General features: G+C 40.8%; 1 protein-coding gene across 1 annotated transcript in view; it reads right to left on the bottom strand.

Moving 5' to 3' along the window:
* ipo11 (importin 11) overlaps positions 1-20739 on the bottom strand; it is a 124520-nt gene that overhangs the window by 34215 nt on the left and 69566 nt on the right. The window contains exons 23-29 of the mRNA XM_085181588.1: positions 10152-10231; positions 9932-10012; positions 9183-9278; positions 8681-8794; positions 8086-8207; positions 1480-1575; positions 5-89 (exon numbers count right to left, since the gene is read on the bottom strand). Coding sequence (XP_085037714.1) covers positions 5-89; positions 1480-1575; positions 8086-8207; positions 8681-8794; positions 9183-9278; positions 9932-10012; positions 10152-10231 — 674 coding nt within the window. The remainder of the gene's footprint in view (positions 1-4; positions 90-1479; positions 1576-8085; positions 8208-8680; positions 8795-9182; positions 9279-9931; positions 10013-10151; positions 10232-20739) is intronic.

Consider the following 20739-nt stretch of genomic DNA (forward strand, 5'->3'; position numbering starts at 1 on the left):
TCACCAGTTTCTTCCTCTTGTCCTGCTCAGTTGGTGGCTCCTCATCATCACTCAGCTTGGGCTCTTCAAAATGGCTCATCAGCATGCAGCTGCAAACACAATAATATTCAACTCAATATTAATAACTGCAAATAAACCTACACAGTAGGAGACAATTTCAGAACAGGCAGCATGCATACACAGACACTCCAAATGCTGAACCCTCTGGCACCCCTTTTTTCCTGAATGCTATTCATATTGGTTCATCTGCATGCAGAGAGAATTACAAGTAAAACCTTTGTGCACAGTATAAAATCTGTGTATGGTTTTTTATTTCCTTTGTCCTTACTTAAGCCTTATTGTGAGTAGAGATAAGGTGGGGGGGTCCTGAATGTCACACTGTGATTGTGGCACGTAGCTACTGATAACTCGTGATCAGAAATTTTAACTCTATTCCACCTAAACCAATGACATTCAAAGTGACACAAATTAATTAACTCACAATTCTGGGTAGACAAAAATGCAGACTAGTAAATGGTAACTCTTCTGGGCACGTCATTAAAGAAGCTACAGTCAACATCTTGTACTGTTAACACTGAAAAACTGTAGCATGCCAAATTGACTGTTATTTTACTGAATTTCATTCATGGCCGTAAGGACTTCTCATTTCACACTATGCAAGAACAATTCTAAACCACTCACGAAAACAGAGGTCTGTTCATTTGAAAGTTTACGTAATTCCAAAATAAAAGGGGAATGATTGTATTACTCGCTGATTTCTGTCTCAGCTGACTGCATTTATAAACAGCAAACAACGCTCAGAGGAATATGTTCATCTACAAACATATTACTACTCGTGTCACACCCAACAGGGACCCAAAACGATTTAACATATCACTGGCAAACAAACACATACAGTAGACTTTGCTCCCAGCTTTTCAGTTCATTTCACACCATTAGATCTTAGTATGGTGCTGAGCATCTTTCACAGCAGTGAATAGGTGTCTATGTTTGGTGAACATCTGCTAAGAAACTGCTGAGAAAGAGACCAAAAATAATGAAATATATAGAGGAGGTTCAAAGTGTAAGGAGCGCTGTACTCAGTAACTTTTCCCACAGTGAGAAAGTGATGGTAACTCAGACACGGGCATTACTGTGAGGTTTTATCAAGGTGCAAATACAACCAAGTCAATCTCTCATTTGCTTTCCTTGTTTTCCCCGTAGTGAGCCGCTGCCCCCATGAAATTAATTTTCATCTCAAAATATTTCTTCTGAGGTTTGCATTTGATAAATTCCAACTTCAGCATCGCATCTGCATTTGTAGTGCTTCAAGCACTTTTGGGCGTCTTCATTCATTATGCATCAGTTTTGTCAAAATTACAAACTCCATTCATTTGTGAAAAAATTGATGGGAAGGTTTGGACTGTATAATTTCCACGTTTATAAGCACAGTTTTTTTTCTGCTCTTCATTTGTCAAGGAAAAAAATATGAATACTTACTCTTTGAAAGTGCCCGTTTCAGGATCTTCTGTCATTACATCATGTAATGCCTCAACACAAATGTTGACGATGCCACAGAACTTGTCCTGAATCACGCTGATAACACAGAGAACAGAGCTTCATTACTCTGATCTCACCATCACTTTGGACATCATCAGTACATTTTCACTGGAAAAAAATGGGACAGTGTTATTTTCCTTTTACTTTATTAGTTATACACACAAAGCCTTATCATGTTGTCCACACAGTTCTCCAGAGGAAACAATATTTTCACATTATATGCATTTCATATGGGCAAAATTCATAGTAATTCTATCTCACAATGAAAACTAGCCCAGTTGCTACTTCTAGATAGGACTATATTAATTTCTTATACATAAACACCCCCCCACACAAGTACAAGCAGTCTTACTTTTTTTGTCCTGTCTTCCTCTATCCTGTATGTCTTATCTGATTATTGGTTCACTGTTATCACTTATATCACTATGGCTACTTCCACACGTACCCGGGTATTTTTGAAAACGCAGATTTTTCTATGCGTTTGCACCTTTCGTCCACACGTAAACGGCGTTTTTGGTCACTGAAAACGGATATTTTTAAAAACTCCGGCCAGGGTGGATATTTTTGAAAACTCAGTTTTTGCATTTACATGTGGACGAGAAAAACAGAGAAAAGGCAGAAAACGCAGCGTCAAAGGTGTGCGCATTTTTTTGACGTCACACTGTGCGCCACGTTATTGTTTCGGTGAAATTAATGTCTACAATACTGTTAATTGTAGTCTCTGCAGTGTTTAAATGCTTACATATACACACACAGTTACTGTCCCTCCACACATACCACTCGGTTCTGCTTCTATGCCCCAGCTTTGTTTACTTTTTCCCACCGAGGCTTCTAGACTTCTGATTGGCCAACATTTCTGCATGGTTAGGAATATATCGCCACCTGTTGCTTTGGCATGTTCCTAGCAGGGTTTTCTTTGATTTCTGCCTTTACGTGTGGACGGGATTATTTTTTTAAACAAAAACAGAAAATCTCCGTTTTCAGAAATACCCGTGTACGTGTGGACGTAGCCTAAGTCTGTAGTTCTACATTAAAAAAAAAAAAAAATTGTATCATAACAGCCATTTGAAGAGCCTCTAGTTGAACTACTCCGTTCCTAAAACTAGCAATTAAACTCCAGAGTTTAAAACCCCTTTACATATAAAGCATTTAGAGACCAATCACACAAGTACTACATGACTCCAACAGAAAATTTTATATCTCATGAGTTCACACTTGCTTGTAGTTCCTTAGTTTCCAAAAGAACAATTTACTACCATGTACCCAAGACACTGTAAGATTAGGCCTAAACTCTCAAGTCTCATATAATTTAGCATGGTTTGCTGAAACAGCCTCTTCCTGACTCACTTCACTCTAAATGCACTCATAAGCCATTATCGATTTAACACTCATTAACTGGGTCTTCTCTTTCAGTTTGTGTTTTTTTCACTCTGTTGTCATTTGTTACCTGCCATTCTGCAGATATATCTGGCTGCAGAGGTGTATTTTCCCAGTCCTCACTTACCAGCCCGGCCAACCTGTCAACAGCCTGTCGTATTGTTTCTCTTATTTCTACACTTTTCACTTTAAAATCACCCCAGTTGGTTGTAACAAATGAGAGTCCTCCCAGAGCCTGGTTCTCTTGGAGCTTTACTTCTGTTAAAAGGGAAGGATTACTCCCGACTTTTAGAAAGTGTTTACTTAAAGTGTATCGTCTTGTTTATCTCTGTAATACTGTTAGGTCTTGACCCTTCTTCGGGACTGCAACCTCCTCCAACCTCCAGCCGACGGGGTTCTTTTCGGTTTACCGTATGGACAGGACAATGGAGTCGGGGAAGAAAAGAGGTGGTGGAGTGTGTTTGATGGTGAACAACAGATGGTGCGACAGCACAAACATCTACCCACTCACACGCTCTTGCTCGCCCAATCTGGAACTTTTGATCGTTAAATGTCGCCCTTTCTATCTCCCTCGGGAATTCACTGCGGTCATTGCCTGCACTGTTTACATTCCGCCACACGCGGACTCGGACACTGCCTTATGTGAGCTACATGAGGCTCTCACACATCAACAAACACTTCACCAAGATGCCGCACTCATTGTTATGGGAGATTTTAACAGAGTGAATCTCAAACGGACATTTCACAACCTTCACCAGCACATCAACTGCCCCACCCGGGGCACTAGGACATTAGATCACTGCTACACCCCGTTCAAGAACTGTTACAAGGCTCAACCCCTGCCGGCATTTGGGAAATCGGACCATGCCGCCATCTTCCTCATGCCTGCTTACAAACAAAGGCTAAAGCAGCAACCACCAATCAGGAGGGAGGTCGCTCGCTGGACGGACCAATCAGTGGCCGCGCTGCAGGACGCACTGGATGACGCACTGGATGACGCAGACTGGGACATGTTTCGGCGCAGCTCTGACGACATCAACATGTTTACGGAAGCGGTTGTGGGATTTATCGGGAAACTAGCGGACGACACAGCAGAAAGAACTATCATCCGAACGTTTCCCAACCAGAAGCCGTGGGTGGATAAAAACATCCGCGACGCTCTGAGATCACGCACCGCTGCCTACAATGAAGGGCTCGTCTCCGGTAATATGGACCTATACAAGGCTGCGTCCTACAACGTGCGCAGCGCGGTCAGAAAGGCAAAGCGGAGCTACGGGGAAAAACTAGAGTCACAGCTACGACAGTGCGACTCTAGGAGCCTGTGGAAAGGACTGCGGACTATAACGGACTATAAACGACCAGCTTCTTCAATGATGAATGCCGATGCTTCACTGGCTGATGAGCTGAACACGTTTTATGCTCGCTTCGACGCCGCAGCAATGAAAACAACAAACGGCTGCGCGCGCTCGGAGTGCACCAGTGAAGAAAATGCATTCATCATCACAGAGCATGCCGTGAGGAACACCTTCAGGAGGGTGAACACCAGGAAGGCAGCAGGACCAGATGCAATCCCTGGCCGGGTCCTGAGAGCCTGCGCTGACCAGCTAACACCGGTGTTCACGGAGATCTTCAACCTCTCCCTGGCCCAAGCTGTGGTTCCCACGTGCTTCAAACAGTCCATTATAGTTCCTGTTCCAAAGAAACAACAGCCCGCTTGCCACAATGACTACCGTCCAGTAGCACTGACCTCAATTGTGATGAAGTGTTTTGAAAGACTGATGAGAGATCACATCACTTCTTCACTTCCTGCCACCATCGACTCACTTCAGTTTGCTTACCGGACTAATCGTTCCACAGACGATGCCATATCTCACCTGCTCCACACATCCCTGAGTCACCTGGACACTGGCAGAGGGAATTATGTTAGGATGCTGTTCGTGGACTACAGTTCAGCATTCAACACAATAATTCCCTCTAAGCTTTTCACCAAGTTGATGGATCTAGGACTCAGCTCATCACTGGGTCAGTGGATCCTCAACTTCCTCACAGACAGACCCCAATCAGTGAGGGTGGGAAAACAAGTCTCCCCCTCCATCTCACTCAGCACTGGAGTGCCTCAGGGCTGCGTTTTAAGCCCCCTGCTGTACTCACTGTACACTCATGACTGTGTAGCCACATCAGACACCACCTCCATTGTCAAGTTTGCTGATGACACTGTTGTTGTAGGCCTGATCTCCGACAACATCGAGACGGCCTACCTGGAGGAGATTAGGAACCTGGAGACCTGGTGCCAGGAGAATAACCTCCTCCTAAACATCAGCAAGACTAAGGAGCTGATCGTGGACTTCACCACAAAGCAGGCGAGGAATTACAAACCCCTCATCATCAGTGGCACGCCAGTGGAGAGAGTGGACAGTTTCCGATACCTGGGTGTCCACATCACTCAGGACCTGTCATGGTCCTGCCACATCAACACCCAGGTTAAGAAAGCCCGTCAGCGTCTCTTCTTCCTCAGAAGACTTAGAGCCTTCCATCTGCCACTGAAGGTGCTCAAGAACTTCTACTGCTGCACCATCGAGAGCGTCCTGACGGCAAACATCTGCACCTGGTTTGGGAACAGCACCAAGCAGGACAGACGAGATCTGCAAAGAGTGGTGCGCTCAGCCGAACGCATCATTCAATCAGAGCTCCCTGACCTGCCGTCCATCTACACCAAGCGGTGCAAGTCCAAAGCTAGGAAGATTATGATGGACCTCTCCCATCCCAACAATGGACTCTTCTCACTGTTGAGGTCTGGGAAGCGCTTCCGCTCCCTTAAGGCCAAAACAGAGAGAATGAGGAGGAGCTTCTTCCCCCAGGCTATTCGGGCCCTGAACCAGGTGTAGGACTGTACTCTCCCACACACATCACTATAAGACTGGACTCTCACACACATCACATCACCACACGCACCACCACACATTTCCTATAATTTCCTATAATTTATAATCTTTATAATCTCTCTCTGCTGTTTGCACATTTTTATTTATTTTTATTTTTACTGTAAATTCCTAAGTTAATTTGTAAATTTTGTAGTAAATTGTAAATACTGTAAATCTTTTTTCTGTCATTTAATGGTCGGGCATTGCGCAGCTACAAGCATTTCACCCCCCATGTCATACTGTGTATGGTTGTGTGTGTGTGACAAATAAAATTTGAATTTGAAATTTGAAATTTGAATTTCTATCTAAAGTGCCCTGAGATAAGTGACTGGCAATTTGGGCTATATAAATATAACTGACATCAACAACCTTTAAAAATAATATCGTTTATGAAACCCAACCATACAAGCTTGGAGACTTGCCACAGTCACTGGTGAACTATTTGAGTGAGTCTCAGTGGTTAGTGGTAGTGGACAGAATATACTTGGGTTTTTTTTCTCTCCCCTACATCAACAAGAATGAGAAAACAGGGAAGAAAGTGTGAGTATGGGCACTGATACATCAACTGTTCCTTCTTCTGTCAGTTCATATTCTCAGCCAGGTAGACCCCAGGCAATGCTACATAAAGTTCACTAAGCATTAGGACAAGCCATAACCTGGAAAATCAGAATGAAAGATGATTCTGGGAAAAACACAGAAGAAGCAAGTATACACAGATGTGTCCCTTATTTTGTAAGTCTGGCAATTTTACACATGCACATGGTACCAAATCAGACTAAATATTGATATCAGTGCTAAATAATCTGAAATGTGCTCAATTACTTAGTCACCATAATATTAATTAGGAAATAAAGATTACTGGCCTGATGGTTTAGGCAACTCTCGCACACACACAAAATCATATCTAGCAGTGGCTCTACAGTTGATCCTTTTCGTAAAATATACCTACCAATATCCTGGGAGGGTAAAATAAAATCACTAAATATACGTGCCCCTGGTTATGAATAACAGTCTTAAATTGATGGCCATGGTAACAAACAACTGGAAATAGGCTTTGCCTTTAAGATCATTTTAACATGTCTGTCAATTCTAATTCTATCAACCAAAAACAACTCCCAAGTGAAAAACTAATAGCTGATTAGTGGTGCTGCTCAGTGCCTGTCATTTAAATCACCCTTAAGTGAAAAACTTCACAGTGATTACATGATGGCTTGCATGCCAAAAAAAAACTATTTACAAACTAGTTCGTAGAAATCTTTGAGAAGTAGTCACTACTCTGTCACAGTAAATCCCATTCACTTTTCTTTCCCCTAGTGATTTCTTTTTTGTAAATCATATATAACATATTACATATATCACATACAATCACCAGCCACTTTATTAGGTATCCTTTGCTAGTGCTGGGTTCAACACCTTTTGCCTTCTCAGAACTGCTTAAATTCTTTGTAGCATAGATTAACTAAGGTGCTATAAACATTCCTCAGAGATTTTGGGCCATAGATTGGGGGGCTTATGGTGACATCTTAATAGAAAAAACCCCAAAAACAATTAAAAAAAAGACTGCTTACACATATAAACATGTATCATTTCCATCATCCTGTCAGTACAGCACAGAAAATATTCAAGTTCAATGTAAGAGGGCAGGTACTCTGTGTCTGTCAGCACGTATCCACGTATTTATCTCCTCATTTATCATAGCGAGAGAGGTGTTGCCCAGAAAGTGTTTACGGTCGGGACAATAATCCACCAGAAGAAGAGAGACATAAACAAATGTGTTTCATGCTTTGGCTAGAGGATGATGAATTACAGAATTAAGTAACATCGCTTACTATAGCTTGTGACATTAAGTCTTAAAGAGAGATGGAAAGTCGTTTTATTTCTGACAATATATTCTCGCCCCCATATGCAAGTCTGAAAACCCAGCTGTCTGCATTGGCCTGTACAAAGTGTGTATATCAGTATCCGCATTTGTGCTGCTCGGCTGACATATAATTGGCACCCAGAGTGTTAAAGCAGGCGCCCGTTAAGCTGTTGTGCTGTTCTGCATTTTATGGCTGCAAGGAGAAATATATACAGGATAATTTCACCACCTATATCCGTAATGATGAACAAGAGTCTGCTAAATAATTTTCCAAGAACATCATTACTTTCCCCCTGTTGTGCCCTAAAGTAAGCTATGCAGTTCAATCCAATTTTCATGAGCTTAAAGCAAATTCAACACAGAAAAGAATTCAAAAATGATTCTCACCTGTTGTCAGATGGCAGGAGGGAAAGCAGAGCCAGCGACGACAGCTTCCTCCTCTCAGGCTGAGTGATGTTGTCCATTCGGTCAACCCACATCTCTATAACATTGCCCAACAACTGGTCCATCTGATGAGCGGAGAAAAGGAGGAAAAGAAATAAGGAGGACAGAAAAAAGGGTTAGTGAGTAAAAAAACAAAAAAAACAAAAAACAAAAAAAAAAGAGCAGCAGCAATTTGTATAGAGATGTGTCTCAACCTTCGCTATATTTTTGATTAAACTTCCTGTCTTGTCCTCTGTGGTAAAAAACGAGCATGGTATTATGAGAGACAACTTAGAGAGGAACATCTTTGCATTTATTTAGATTAAGGCTGCAATCTCAGAACTAGGCACAATTAATTTCATTGCTCAGAGTTTCACAGTAGAGGAGGACAACATTTTAGGGCTTGAAAATGTTACCATTTGCAATTCCTTGGCTCATTACTTTCGGCCTCGTTCACACTGATTCCCTTTTAACAGGCACTTTGCATTTATGTCTCCCACAGACATTCATTGAGTCCGTGCTGAGGAGAGAGAAATGAAGGGCAGACATCAAACCTCACCTCCTGGTTACACTCGGAAGCCATTTGACTTAGCAAAGACGAGAAAAAACTGGAGTTCTGGAGCAGGACACGACCCATGATGCCAAGGTAGGTGGACATCACCACTGGATATCTCTGTAGATCATAGACACGCAATCATGCATCCAGATGATGAAACATAACCACGCATAAATGGTTTTACATAAAACACGAGTCATTAAGCTTGATAAGAGGGAAAAGATGGACCCACTGACACAGCAGAATCCTGTGAATGTGTAACCTTTAACTGAGCTGACTTATCAATAATTGCCACTATACAGTCTTTGAAGAATTCATTTCAAGTGACAGTAAAGGACAAATTAGAAGAAGGGCTGGGACTATTAACACTTGAGAAAGAACTAAAACCTTGAAAGACAAATTTAAGGTTAAATATGTGGTGAATATTGAAAAACATATTTTTACAGGTTCCTCCTTTTACACAGTTCCAGTGTAGATTCGAGCAAGATGCAAAGGTAAAACTCACCTCACCATCCACAATACCTCTGAAGACAGCTGGCAGCAGGGGCTGAAACATGTGGGCTCCCAGCATGGGGCTAACCTTTAAAGCTATCTCTACCACCTGCAGGGACAAAGGGCGAGGAAGGATGAAGGGCGACCCTCAGAGGGTGGAGTAAGCAAAAGGAGTAGAGAGAAACTGACAGGAAAATCTCAGGAGGAAGCCAGAAAAGGAGCACAAAGGGTCAGCCACATAAAAATGTAAAGAAACTTCTGTCGTTATGGGAAAATCCCTCTTTTTATAGATGGTACAGTATGAGAAAGATGCAGCGTTTTTACATTTTGCATTACTTTCCCAAGAAAACTAAATGCTGCTTCTTGTATTCATAATCAAAGACGGTGATGCTGCAGGTAAGAGGGTCTAGAGTGAGCCGTTTGATATTCCTTATGTGCCATTTCTCGAATTCTTTTATTAGTAATGAAAAAGTCATAGCTCCTCTTGCATTATAATGGGGTGTCAGTTAATAAGCAGCAGTGCTTGCGCAGTTTGTGTGTGTAAATGTTTATGTGTCTCCTTTTACTGGATATAATGGTGCTTTCAGCGCACCTGCTCTTCAGTGGCCACACAGGCAAAACAACCTCTCACAGTGGCTGAACTTAAAAGCAATGAAAAATAAATCCAGACAATAAAAGAGAACGAGACGCAATCAGCTGTGATTTTGGAAAAACAACATCTACGTGACTTGACTTTTTGTGAGAGGGGAGGAATGGGAGTACCTTGAGCACCTGCACCTGCCCTTCATTTGTGATGTCTTTCAGCAGGTCACAAAACGATCGACACAAGGATTCTGCGTAGTTCTGGGGAGGGAATAATCAGGGTAGATGGTTCAGTTCTGTAAAAACTTATGCAGATTAGCATGCCAACATGTATTATGACAGTATATCGTGCCAATATAAGAGTTATGTGAAGTCCAAGTGTTCTTTTGTTGTGTCTCACCTGCAGAAACTCTGTAGCTGACAAATATATGTAGCCATTAACAATGTGGAAGCAGGTACGCAGGTTCTCAGAGCTCAGCTCTAAAACAGAAATGTAAATGTTGCACTTTACAAATTGGACAACAGGTAATTTTTGGAGCATTGCATAACAAACAGAGGGATCAAAAACGCTGCGAGAATATGGTTTTTGTTTCTAAATAATCTGAGGTGATAAGACTGCTGAGTGAGACTCTTAATTCAGTTCAGTTTTATTTATATAGCACCAAATGACAACAACAGATGCCTCAAGGTGTGACTAGTAAAGACCCTACAATAGCACAATAATTGCTGTGGTTTTCTCTATATTGTAGGGTCTTTATCTTACAATATAAAGCACGCTTGCTGCAGTATCACTGGAACAACAAGTGGGATTGCTGCAGTCAGCTTTCAGCAAGCTACCCAATTTAAGCACAGTGTATTAACAGTTCATTTTATTTTGACTTCTGTAGCTTTATTGTAGATTTTTGCTGATTAAAACAAAATGTAGCTGCTTCCATTCAACATTAAGTTTGCCTTTCTTAATGTTAAAGCTTGCTGAACAGGTGGTTTGATTAAGGACTCCCGCTAGCTTTTTCCCAGTAAAGTTTATAATGATGGTTACAGTATCAGGCACTGCTGTTTTAAATACTACAAACACACTTTGTTTCACTACACCTGAGCTAACCGGTTTGGAAATGGCTCTGCATCTTTGCTGTTCACCCTCTTTTTAGACAGACTCTGGTTCCATGTTACTCACACACGCCCCCTCATTAAATTTCTCTTGCGGGTCTGTTTTAGTCCCAAACCCTTAGAGTAAATGAAGGATTGAAGCAGCAAAAAAAAAAAAATCTGCTTCTTTGCGGTAAAGTTATTTGAGTTACTTGATGAATCGTCTAAGGCCTAGTTTACAAGATGAGACAACAAACTCCTTAATTATCAATAGCTTTTCCTTTCTGTTAAATTAAGTGCATTTAGTTTAATTTAAGACTGATGAAAACAATTTCAAGGATATCAAGTTCTATAAGGTAAGGTAAAGACAAACTGTTCGAACAGAAGTCTTGTACAAAAATAAAGACAATTAATTTATACTAGCAACTTCAAATCAAAATAATAAACCACCAGTGCTATCCCCTCTGCCTCCTAGTACTCACACCAATGTATAAATTTCAAAATCCTACGTCGCCTTGTTTTCAACTTCTCACATTCACAAATTTTGGTTTCCATACTGCTCACCCGGCAATTGACGACAATACCCCATCAGCCTTTTACGGTTATAAACTGTAACACAGTATTGTTACAGTTTTCCTGTGCAGTATTTCCTACTACACATACTTAAATATAACGTTGCTTAGGAGGCTGTGATTCCTTGCCCTTTTAAACAAAATCCTACCTTTCTTTTGGTTACATCAAAACACCTAAACCTGATGTGTTTACTTGTCAAAGTTTGACTGCAAGAAGATTATAGTAGAATCTGTGATAAACAATGATAGCGGGCCCACTATGAGCGTGTCTGTTTGTAAAGATGATATTTATGCTAATGCATGCAACATGTTTTCTCCAGCCAACTGTCAGACATAATAAAGTAATGACAATAATATATTCTGCCATCTGTTATCTTCTCAGGTACATTATGTATTCCAGGAGCAATTTAGTCACTGCATCAGCCAAACACAGTATAAGGCTATACTACGCTAAACACATGTAAGGAGAATTGATAATGAGTAGACAATTATTGAATATAACACAAAGGAGACACAGGTTAGTGCAAATTATAAATAAGGAAGGAGCAAACAGAGGAATGTCTAAATAGTCAAAATAACTATTTTAATATGTCATTCTGTGTAGAATTGGTATTGGAAGAGAGCATTAAGAGGAAAGAAATGCATTCGTTTGGTCAGCCCAAGTCATAAAAAAAAGAAAAGAAAAGTCAAGGCAACAGATTTCTTAATAGTGAATGAGCAAGGGGACGTCAGTTCATTGAACATTGCAAGCATGGCAGGTCCGCAGACAATGGATAAATGGGTGTGAATGCCCAAGCTTACTTAGAGACTAGATTTACATATTTTGACACGTAACAGTTTTTATGCATATTCTTTTTTAAGTTAAAAATATATGTTTTAGTAAATGTGCAGTAACTCTATAGTTACCTCTAACCCAGTAAAAACCAGAGATATTGTGTTGCTGGTTTCCCAGATACTTCACCAAATGACCGAAAATGCTGGAAGTTTTTCTCTCCTTCAAATTCCATTATGCAGTTATTTAGTAAAGGACACAAAAGAGTTCATTTGATGGAAGCCATTATTTTCATAGCCTAACAGCAAGCAAAATCAATATTTCAAAAATAAATGTATTCAAATAGATTTAACTTGAAAAGAAATTCTTTTGTTGTGTCTAAATCATTTTATTCCCATCAAGGTAACCTGAAAGCAAAGGAAAACATGTGGGTGGCTAATCCATCTCTGCACTGTCAGTGACACCAATGATTTTATTAAACATTACTGAATCAAATTCAAAAGAAAGCAATACCTCCGCTTTCACAATACCTGCTCTAGCTGCAAATTATAATTTGTGCCAACAACACAATTACTGCATAGATGTTTCTGTACACAAACAAATATAGGGTAAATAGAATAGCCTGAGCACATGCCAAGCTAAACATAACTTTTTAGCAAGTTTCTTTTGTTGTGATTGCAAAAATAAAACTACTAAGTAAGCAACTATATTCAAACAATTGATGCAATACATAAAACAAGACACAAAATTAAGGTTGGCTATAGTATGTACTTAAATATCTCATTCATATTTCTCCAAAATATGCCTCAACTCACACTGCGTAACTGAAAACAGTTACAAGTTGCCAAAAATAGGTTGATTTAAACTACTGGTGGGCTCTGGCTGGTGGCAGAGCTCTCACAGCAAACCTCCAGTGAGAACCGATCAGCATCTACTATAACTGCTTTGAGCGGAGATTCTACCAGCAGGTCTCTAAAGGCCAAGACTGGAACAAACATGGAAAGGGGCTTTTATGAGTGAGCTTAGCGTGAATACCCCAGGCGCAGTTTAAAAGCTATTTCAGTTCATGTGACAGGGAAACTAGTGGGGTGTACTAAAAATGTGGCAACAAGGTTAATCTGGTTTGATATGTAACCTTGAAATGAAGGGCTCTGAGAGGAAAAACAAATTTTCAGAAGAGACGTGAATGTTACATTAAGCATTTGTCTGTTATTTTACAATTCACCAAACAGAGTAACTTTGAGGGGAAAACCAGGTTGTTTCACCACAAATCTTCCCCAAGAGGGTAAACAACAGAGTTGTGCATTGTGGGCATTGATTGACAAGAAATAACTATTTTTTGGCATTCTGTTTGATCAGAGTCTGGGCTTTTTATATTACTTTAGCTGGTTATTACTTGCATTTCATTCCTCTTCTTAAATGTGTACTTTCTGATAAGATAGTACCTAAAGTGTATACAATAGATCAGTTATGCTTACCTAAAATCTTAATTGAGTGAGCTACATGATGCTGGAAGGACCAAAATACCCACACAGACAATTCAAATTTGAAATGCACACAACACAGGGCAGGAAGTTTTTCAGGAAACTTAGTAAAATTATTTAATATATTTCTTACAGGGTTTTTTAAAAAAAAAAATTAACTGTTTTACTAAACTGTCTTTGAAGTGGGACTGTAGAAGGTTCTACCAGTAGATATGACCTCCAAGCAGACAGGATCACCAAGCCATGATCATGATCAGCAGCACGCATATTTTAGTTGCCAAAAATAAATCATTATCATTTAAATAAACATATGCATGGGTCTGTCATCAGAACATTTACAATATGACACCACTCATTCATTTTGTGCTCCAAATTTTGTTGCTGCCATTTTTAAATTTATTTTTTTGGAACCAGAAGTGATGAAGATGACTGAGTATTCTACCCTAACTAGATTGGTTGTTGAGCTTCATCAACAAACTGTACAAGTGAAATGCAGATATACAGATATTTGCTAATCAATGCTAATTAGTAACAGACTCATTTCAGACATAAAAAAGTACAAACTTCTTGGGAGGTGTGTGCCAACAAGCAAACCTATATTAGTCAGTCCAGAGGTGTAATTATCTCACTACACCGTGGAGGCGCCACCTAGCAGGCAATCAAACAGTCATATTCATAACAGCGTCCAGCACCAATCCATCTGCCAATCTCCCGCTCCCTTCTCCCCTCACTCCTAAACAAGACCCCAAGATCCTTCACTTGGGGCAGGAACTCGTCCCTGACCCAGAGTCAGGAATCCACCCTTTTCCAGCTGAGGACCATGGCCTCTGATTTAGAGGTGCTGATTGTCATTCACACTCAGCTGCGAAACACTCCATTGGGAGCTGGAGGCAGTCAACTGATGAAACTAACAGAAGCACATCATCTGCAAAAAGCAGAGATGAAATTCTGAGACCACCCAAGTGGAAGCCTTCTGCCACTTGGCTACACCTAGAAATTCTGTCCATCAAAATTATGGACAGAATCGGTGACAAAGGGCAGCCCTGGCAGAGTCCAACACCCACCAAAAACGAGTCCGCTTTATTGCCGGCTATAGGGACCAAGCTCTTGCAAAGGCTTTATAAGGACTGAATGGCCTATAGCAACGGACCAAGTCCACAAAAGACATGTAGACTGGTTGGGCAAATTCCCTTGCCCCCTCGAGGATCCTCAAGCGGGGAAAAGATGGTCCAGTGTTCCACGACCAGGACGAAAACCACATTGTTCCTCCTGTATCAGAGGTACTACTAACGGACGGACTCCTTTCCACCACCCTGGCATAGACTTTCCCAGGGGGGCGGAGGAGTGTGATCCCCCTATACTTGGAGCACACCCTCCGAACCTTTTCTTGAAGATGGGACCCACCATCTCGGTCTGTCTCGGTACTGGCCCTGATCTTCACACAACATTGTACAGGCACGAACCTCATCCAACCCAGGAGATCTGCCACTAAGGAGTTGTTAAACTGCTTCAATGACCTCACTCCCGGATATTGACAAGTCACCCCCCTCTACCCCAGACTCTTCTACGGAAGACATGTCAGTAGGATTAAGGAGATCCTCAAAGTACTCTTTTCACTACCTGACAATGTCCTCAGTTGAAGTCAGCAGCGCTCCATCTGCACTATACACAGTGCAGGTAGAGCAATGCTTTCCTCTCCTGAGTCGCCTGACGGTTTGCCAGAATCTCTTTGAGGCAGTCCAGGGAAAATAAAATCGATCGAATTGATGAAAAACTATTTCTTCTAAACAGTCTAGTTCTAATATAAACAAAGAGTAGACTGTTCTTTTTTCTATGCCTGTGAAAATACTGTCACCCCCATTATCACACTTCAGTGACACCATATGAGTACACTCAAAAATACTTAATCTTACCTGCAAGCACAGTTACACATGCTGCATTGTCTTTAATGCCAAAGGCAAAATAAGAGGTGAATAAATGCTTGTGACATCTCTCCAGTCCCTGTCCCTCCATAATGAAACCGCCACAAGCACTGCTGCCATGTCAAGCTGATAAGATGTGTACATATTCTGGTAATACCCTTTGAAGAAGAGTTTTGTGTAGCTATCAACATAAGAGGAAAACACAAATTAATATTAAAAGAAAAAATAAACAAAGAATGTAATTCTTATTCTGGGTAGCCCAGAGTACCAAGGCCTGGACTTGATAAGACTTTCATCATTCACATCCCTCACGATTGCAAATGAACCCAGGCCACCCCCAGTGTCCATGTATGAATACAAACAGCCTGACAAAAATAACACTGCATCTTTCTGGTTATTGGAAGTAAATTCACTTCCATCTCCACACAGCATCCCCAGACAATTTCGGTGTGACACTAATACGGCAGGAACAAAAGGATGGAGGATTTAGTGTGACTCAGCTTCAACATATCGGCTTCTTTTTACATCAACACAACAGCCTGATAAATGCTATTCTCTACCTTTGTTATTCTCTACCTTTGTTGTTCTCTCCTGGGTTCTATGTTGTGACTGGTCCTACAGTGAGATATAAAAAGTGCAATCCTGAAAGCACAATTATGATGGTCTGGAAATAAACACTCAGGTTCCAAATGAACAACAAAAAAATGTCTGCAGTTGATAGTAACCAGTGGTAGCCCTCAGCCTTCTAGCAGGTAGACCTATGGTATCAATTTGAAAATCCTAGGTGACTTCCTTCTGGACTTATCCTGTTCCAAAGATTTTCAGAAAACTTGACCTCTGAGTCATGGTCAAGGTCAGTGAGATCAGAACTAGTCTGAGACATAGGAGATACACCTATACTATTAGTTTCAAACTCCTACGTTACTTCGTTCTCGAGTTATCACATTCACGAACTTAGGTGTCCACGATGAAGGCCGCCTGTTCGATAGGATGATGCCACTATCCCATCAACCTTTTACAACTAAGGGGTAAAAAATACTCCTTCAAATGTTTTTGAAGAGGACAATGCACTTCCTCAGGTTTCCAGCAAAGCACTCACCAAAAGTGTAGAACACACAGCTGGGCACAAGGAAATTTTTTTTATTAATTAGTAAGATTTGGATGCAATTGAATTATAGAGAAATTATTTTAATATTTTCTCCTTCCATGCATAGAAATGCCCATGGACAAAATATTAGAAAAGCCTAAGGAATACAAATTAGTCTAAATCAGAATAGGCTGTTTTGCCAAACACTATAAAAGCAATTAAATTTTAACAAAGATGTGGGAAGGGAGGACACAATCACCCCCTCCACGCACACACCGTCATAATCAAATAGTCACAAAAACAGATGCTAAAGCACTGATTAAGCTTTAGTGAGTACATCCTTCATAGCCCTGGGCATATGCTGCAAAATCCGCTTCAGTTATCAACATTAGCTGGGAAATGAGACTCACATCTGACTGCGATAACAGTCCCTAAAGTACCACTAATGGTTGCTGGGTACTTCTAAAACGTGGTCATATTCCACAATTCCACTATTCCACAATTTTCAGTTTATAATCTGTGATTAGGGTGAAAATGTTTGCAAAGTAAGGAAAGTGAACAGATAGCAAAAAAGCTGTGCCAAAATCTGCAATGAAGCGCAACAAGGACAGATAATGTTTGTTGGGCTCATTCTAGTCAGCCAGCTACAAAAAGTTGGAGATCAGTAAAGCCCCAGGCTCGGGGGTTTAACAGCCTTCAAATACATAAAACTTCACAGAAAAGTGACAAGTCACGATATCTCTGTTATTTCAAAGTGTTAATAAATACTAGACCTTGTTAATGCTCCGAAATATTCCAAGGTGAACGTATGAGAAGCACTCTCCAAGCTCTATAGCCAGCAAAAAAAGTCTCAAAGATCTCACACTGGTTAATGCATGAGGAACTCCAGGTTAAACATGGATAGTATATCTGCAGTTATTAGGCTGTAAGAAGAGCCCTTGTGGAGTATGGCATCAAAATGGAAGAAAAGACGATAAGATGTTACCGTTTCCTCTATTGATGCATCAAATAAGGCCAAATATTTCCAACGCATGTGATAGCTATAATCAAAGCCATTACTTACAGTTAGGAAACCTGTAATAAAGAGCTTGTTGTCTAATGGGGTTGTTCAGATTGATCCAGGAAACACATTAACAGGGCAGTTAACTGTGAGGCTACATTATGAGAAATGTTAGCAATTCCCTCAGAGTACTTTCATAAGCCCTTAGCAGGATTGCTTGATTCGTCTGTGGCTGTGCCTGGCCAATATTTTTGCACAACAGCTATGATGACACTGGATAATTATGTCAAACCCGCCCCCCAAAAACCCAACAAAAAACAAAACAAACAAAACCCACAGACAATGATATGTCTATAGAATATGTTGAAAACAAAATTATGCCAGTGAAATTCACTTTCATCTTTGTTTACTGTGTCCATCTATCTGTTCTTTTCTGCTTATCCGATTCAGGCTGGTTGGGGGGCGGGGTTGGAAACTACTCGAGCTACTGTACAGAGAGAGGTAGGGTTCACCATGGTTATGCTGCCAGACTGTCACAAGGCTAACACAGAGAAACAGACAACCGTTCACACTCACATTCATGGATGATCTGATATCCTCGTGTCGGTGTTGTTCCCACATCATCATAATAAATGTTGTTCCAGGTTCAACATTGCAAGTGACCAATCACATTGTTGTGACGTCATACTTTTGCAAGTCATTCATTTATGACATTCCAATGTTGCAAGGACAATACGTATAATGCTTACCGTTTATTAAAGAATAGTATCCTGAAATGAAAAGAATTCAAATTGCTGGATCGGTGGACAGAGGCGGTTTCTCGCACGTTAATTAGATTCTTTTTTTAAGGTTTTTTTCCAAAGTCGCAAAAGTATGATGTCACAACAATGTGATTGGTCACTTGCAATGTTGAACCTGGAACATTATGATAATGTGGGAACAACACCGACACGAGGATATCAGATCGTGACAAATTCATACTTAATTTAGAACCAATAATTAACCTAACACCACTAAGTGCACATCTTTGGACTGTGTGAAGAAGTGTGGGTACACAGAGAGAACCCACGCAGACGTGGAGATAATGAAACTCCACAAATAAAGGCCCCAGCCAGATGGTGGATTCAAACCCAGGACCTTGCTGTGGACAACAGTGCAAACCAACATACTTAGGAAAAATTTATTACCCTATTAATATAATCAAAATATGAGTGTAGGGAGGAGTCAGTCGGTAACAATAACTGTATATTGGTGTCCAAACAGAACAACTACACTAATGGTTAGTGCCTAACAGCCAAGAAAGGAACTTTTAAGCCATTACCAGCTAGGTTTTAACAACACACCTGAGATTTTAATATAACATGTCTTTTTCATTTTAAGGCTAAATTAACTTTCTTTCATCACAATTTCAGAATGATAGAAGGCAAATGTGGGGAACTGGTTGGTGCCATTACCCCTTTTTATGCTTACCGCTGGCCATCACCTTGTACAAACACAAAATGCCCACAACGGTGAGCTAACACTTATCAAGTGCAAACAGATCTCTCATCCGTCAGAGTCTCTGAATTGACTGTGTGCAGCAGTATGTTATTACTTCAGCAAGGTCATGAAGCAGTTCTGTTTCAATTTATCAACCAGGAGGCAGGCTAATATTATACTGACACTACTAGTTTGATTATCAGTCACTCATCTGGCAATGTTTTAAACATATGCTGGTAGTAGCATCCTAAAGCTGAGTATTTGCAGATGTTCTGCTTTATATAACTCAGACCTTCCCAAAGTGGGGGGCGCAGAGCCATGGCAGGGGGGGCACAGTATGAAGGGGGGGGGGGGGGGGGGGACAAAACGCTTGGACACTGCTAGCACGTGGCGCCCACAGAAACGCAAAGCAAGAGATGAATCTGAATAGCTAAATATGTTTCCAAACCAACTTCATTCTAAGCCAAAGACTAGAATATATGGTGAAGCATTTTTCTTGTAAAACAAAGCGGGGCCCAGCAAAAAAGTTTGGGAACCATTGATATAACTGAACATTCATCATCTTAGAATTCAATGCAACCATCTATTTTCTTTACTGCTTATCCAATTTAGGTTTGCAAGGGAGCTGGAGCCTATCCAGGCTGTCACAGAAAGGGACACAGGGTACACCAAGTCTATCACAGGGCTAACACAGAGAGACAGAAACATTCATGCTCACATTAAGACCTACGGCCAGTTTAGAATCACTAAATACATTCCTTTTTTTTGCACTGTGGGATAAAATCGGAGCACCTAGAGACAACCTACACAGGAACGATTCAGAGTCCACACAGAAAGACCTCAGATGGCCGAGACCTTTCTGTGAACCCAGGATCTTTGTAGCTATTAGGAAATGGCAAAAAGCAAACACTGCAACGCCTCATCGTACAATTTTGGATGACCATTTGGACCAAAATAAAGCTATTTGAAGACACAGGCTAAAATAACAAAAAGCTTATGAAAATTAGCATATATGGCTACAAGAGCTATACATGACTTCCATATATCCCTTGTTATGAGAAAATAAACAATCACTGGTTTTTAAAGATCTCTACATTTTGTGATTTTCTGTTTTATGTCACTCTATTTTTTTTTTTTTAATTAATACAACACTAATGTGTTTGTTTCCGACCAAAACTATGAACCTTTCGACCAAAACTTTGAACTGCTGAGTTTCTCAACACTGAAGGGACAAAGTAAAGTACATTAAAATGGCTACTTCTATATTTCTTGCTCACATTAGTCAGTGTAACGCCAGTAAGAGAGAAGAGAGAAACTTCTGTGCTCGTGCTCCATCATCACAAATCAGAGCACCACACACAGCTGAAACGTGTCCTAGTTCAGAGTGTGGTGGCAGTGATACAGAGCGTAGTGCTAGTCTAACAATTTAGCCAAAGCAAGGCTCTTGACATTCTAATTAGGGAATTTTCTCCTCCAGTTCAGCAATGATGGAGCAGGGCTCTTTATCAGGCAGGCCAGGCCACATACCTGGCAAGCTCCAACATCCTAGTGAGCCAGACTATCTCAATGGCCCACATCCCTCCATT

Source organism: Neolamprologus multifasciatus, chromosome 12 (genome assembly GCF_963576455.1).
Source record: "Neolamprologus multifasciatus chromosome 12, fNeoMul1.2, whole genome shotgun sequence".
NCBI lineage: Eukaryota > Metazoa > Chordata > Actinopteri > Cichliformes > Cichlidae > Neolamprologus > Neolamprologus multifasciatus.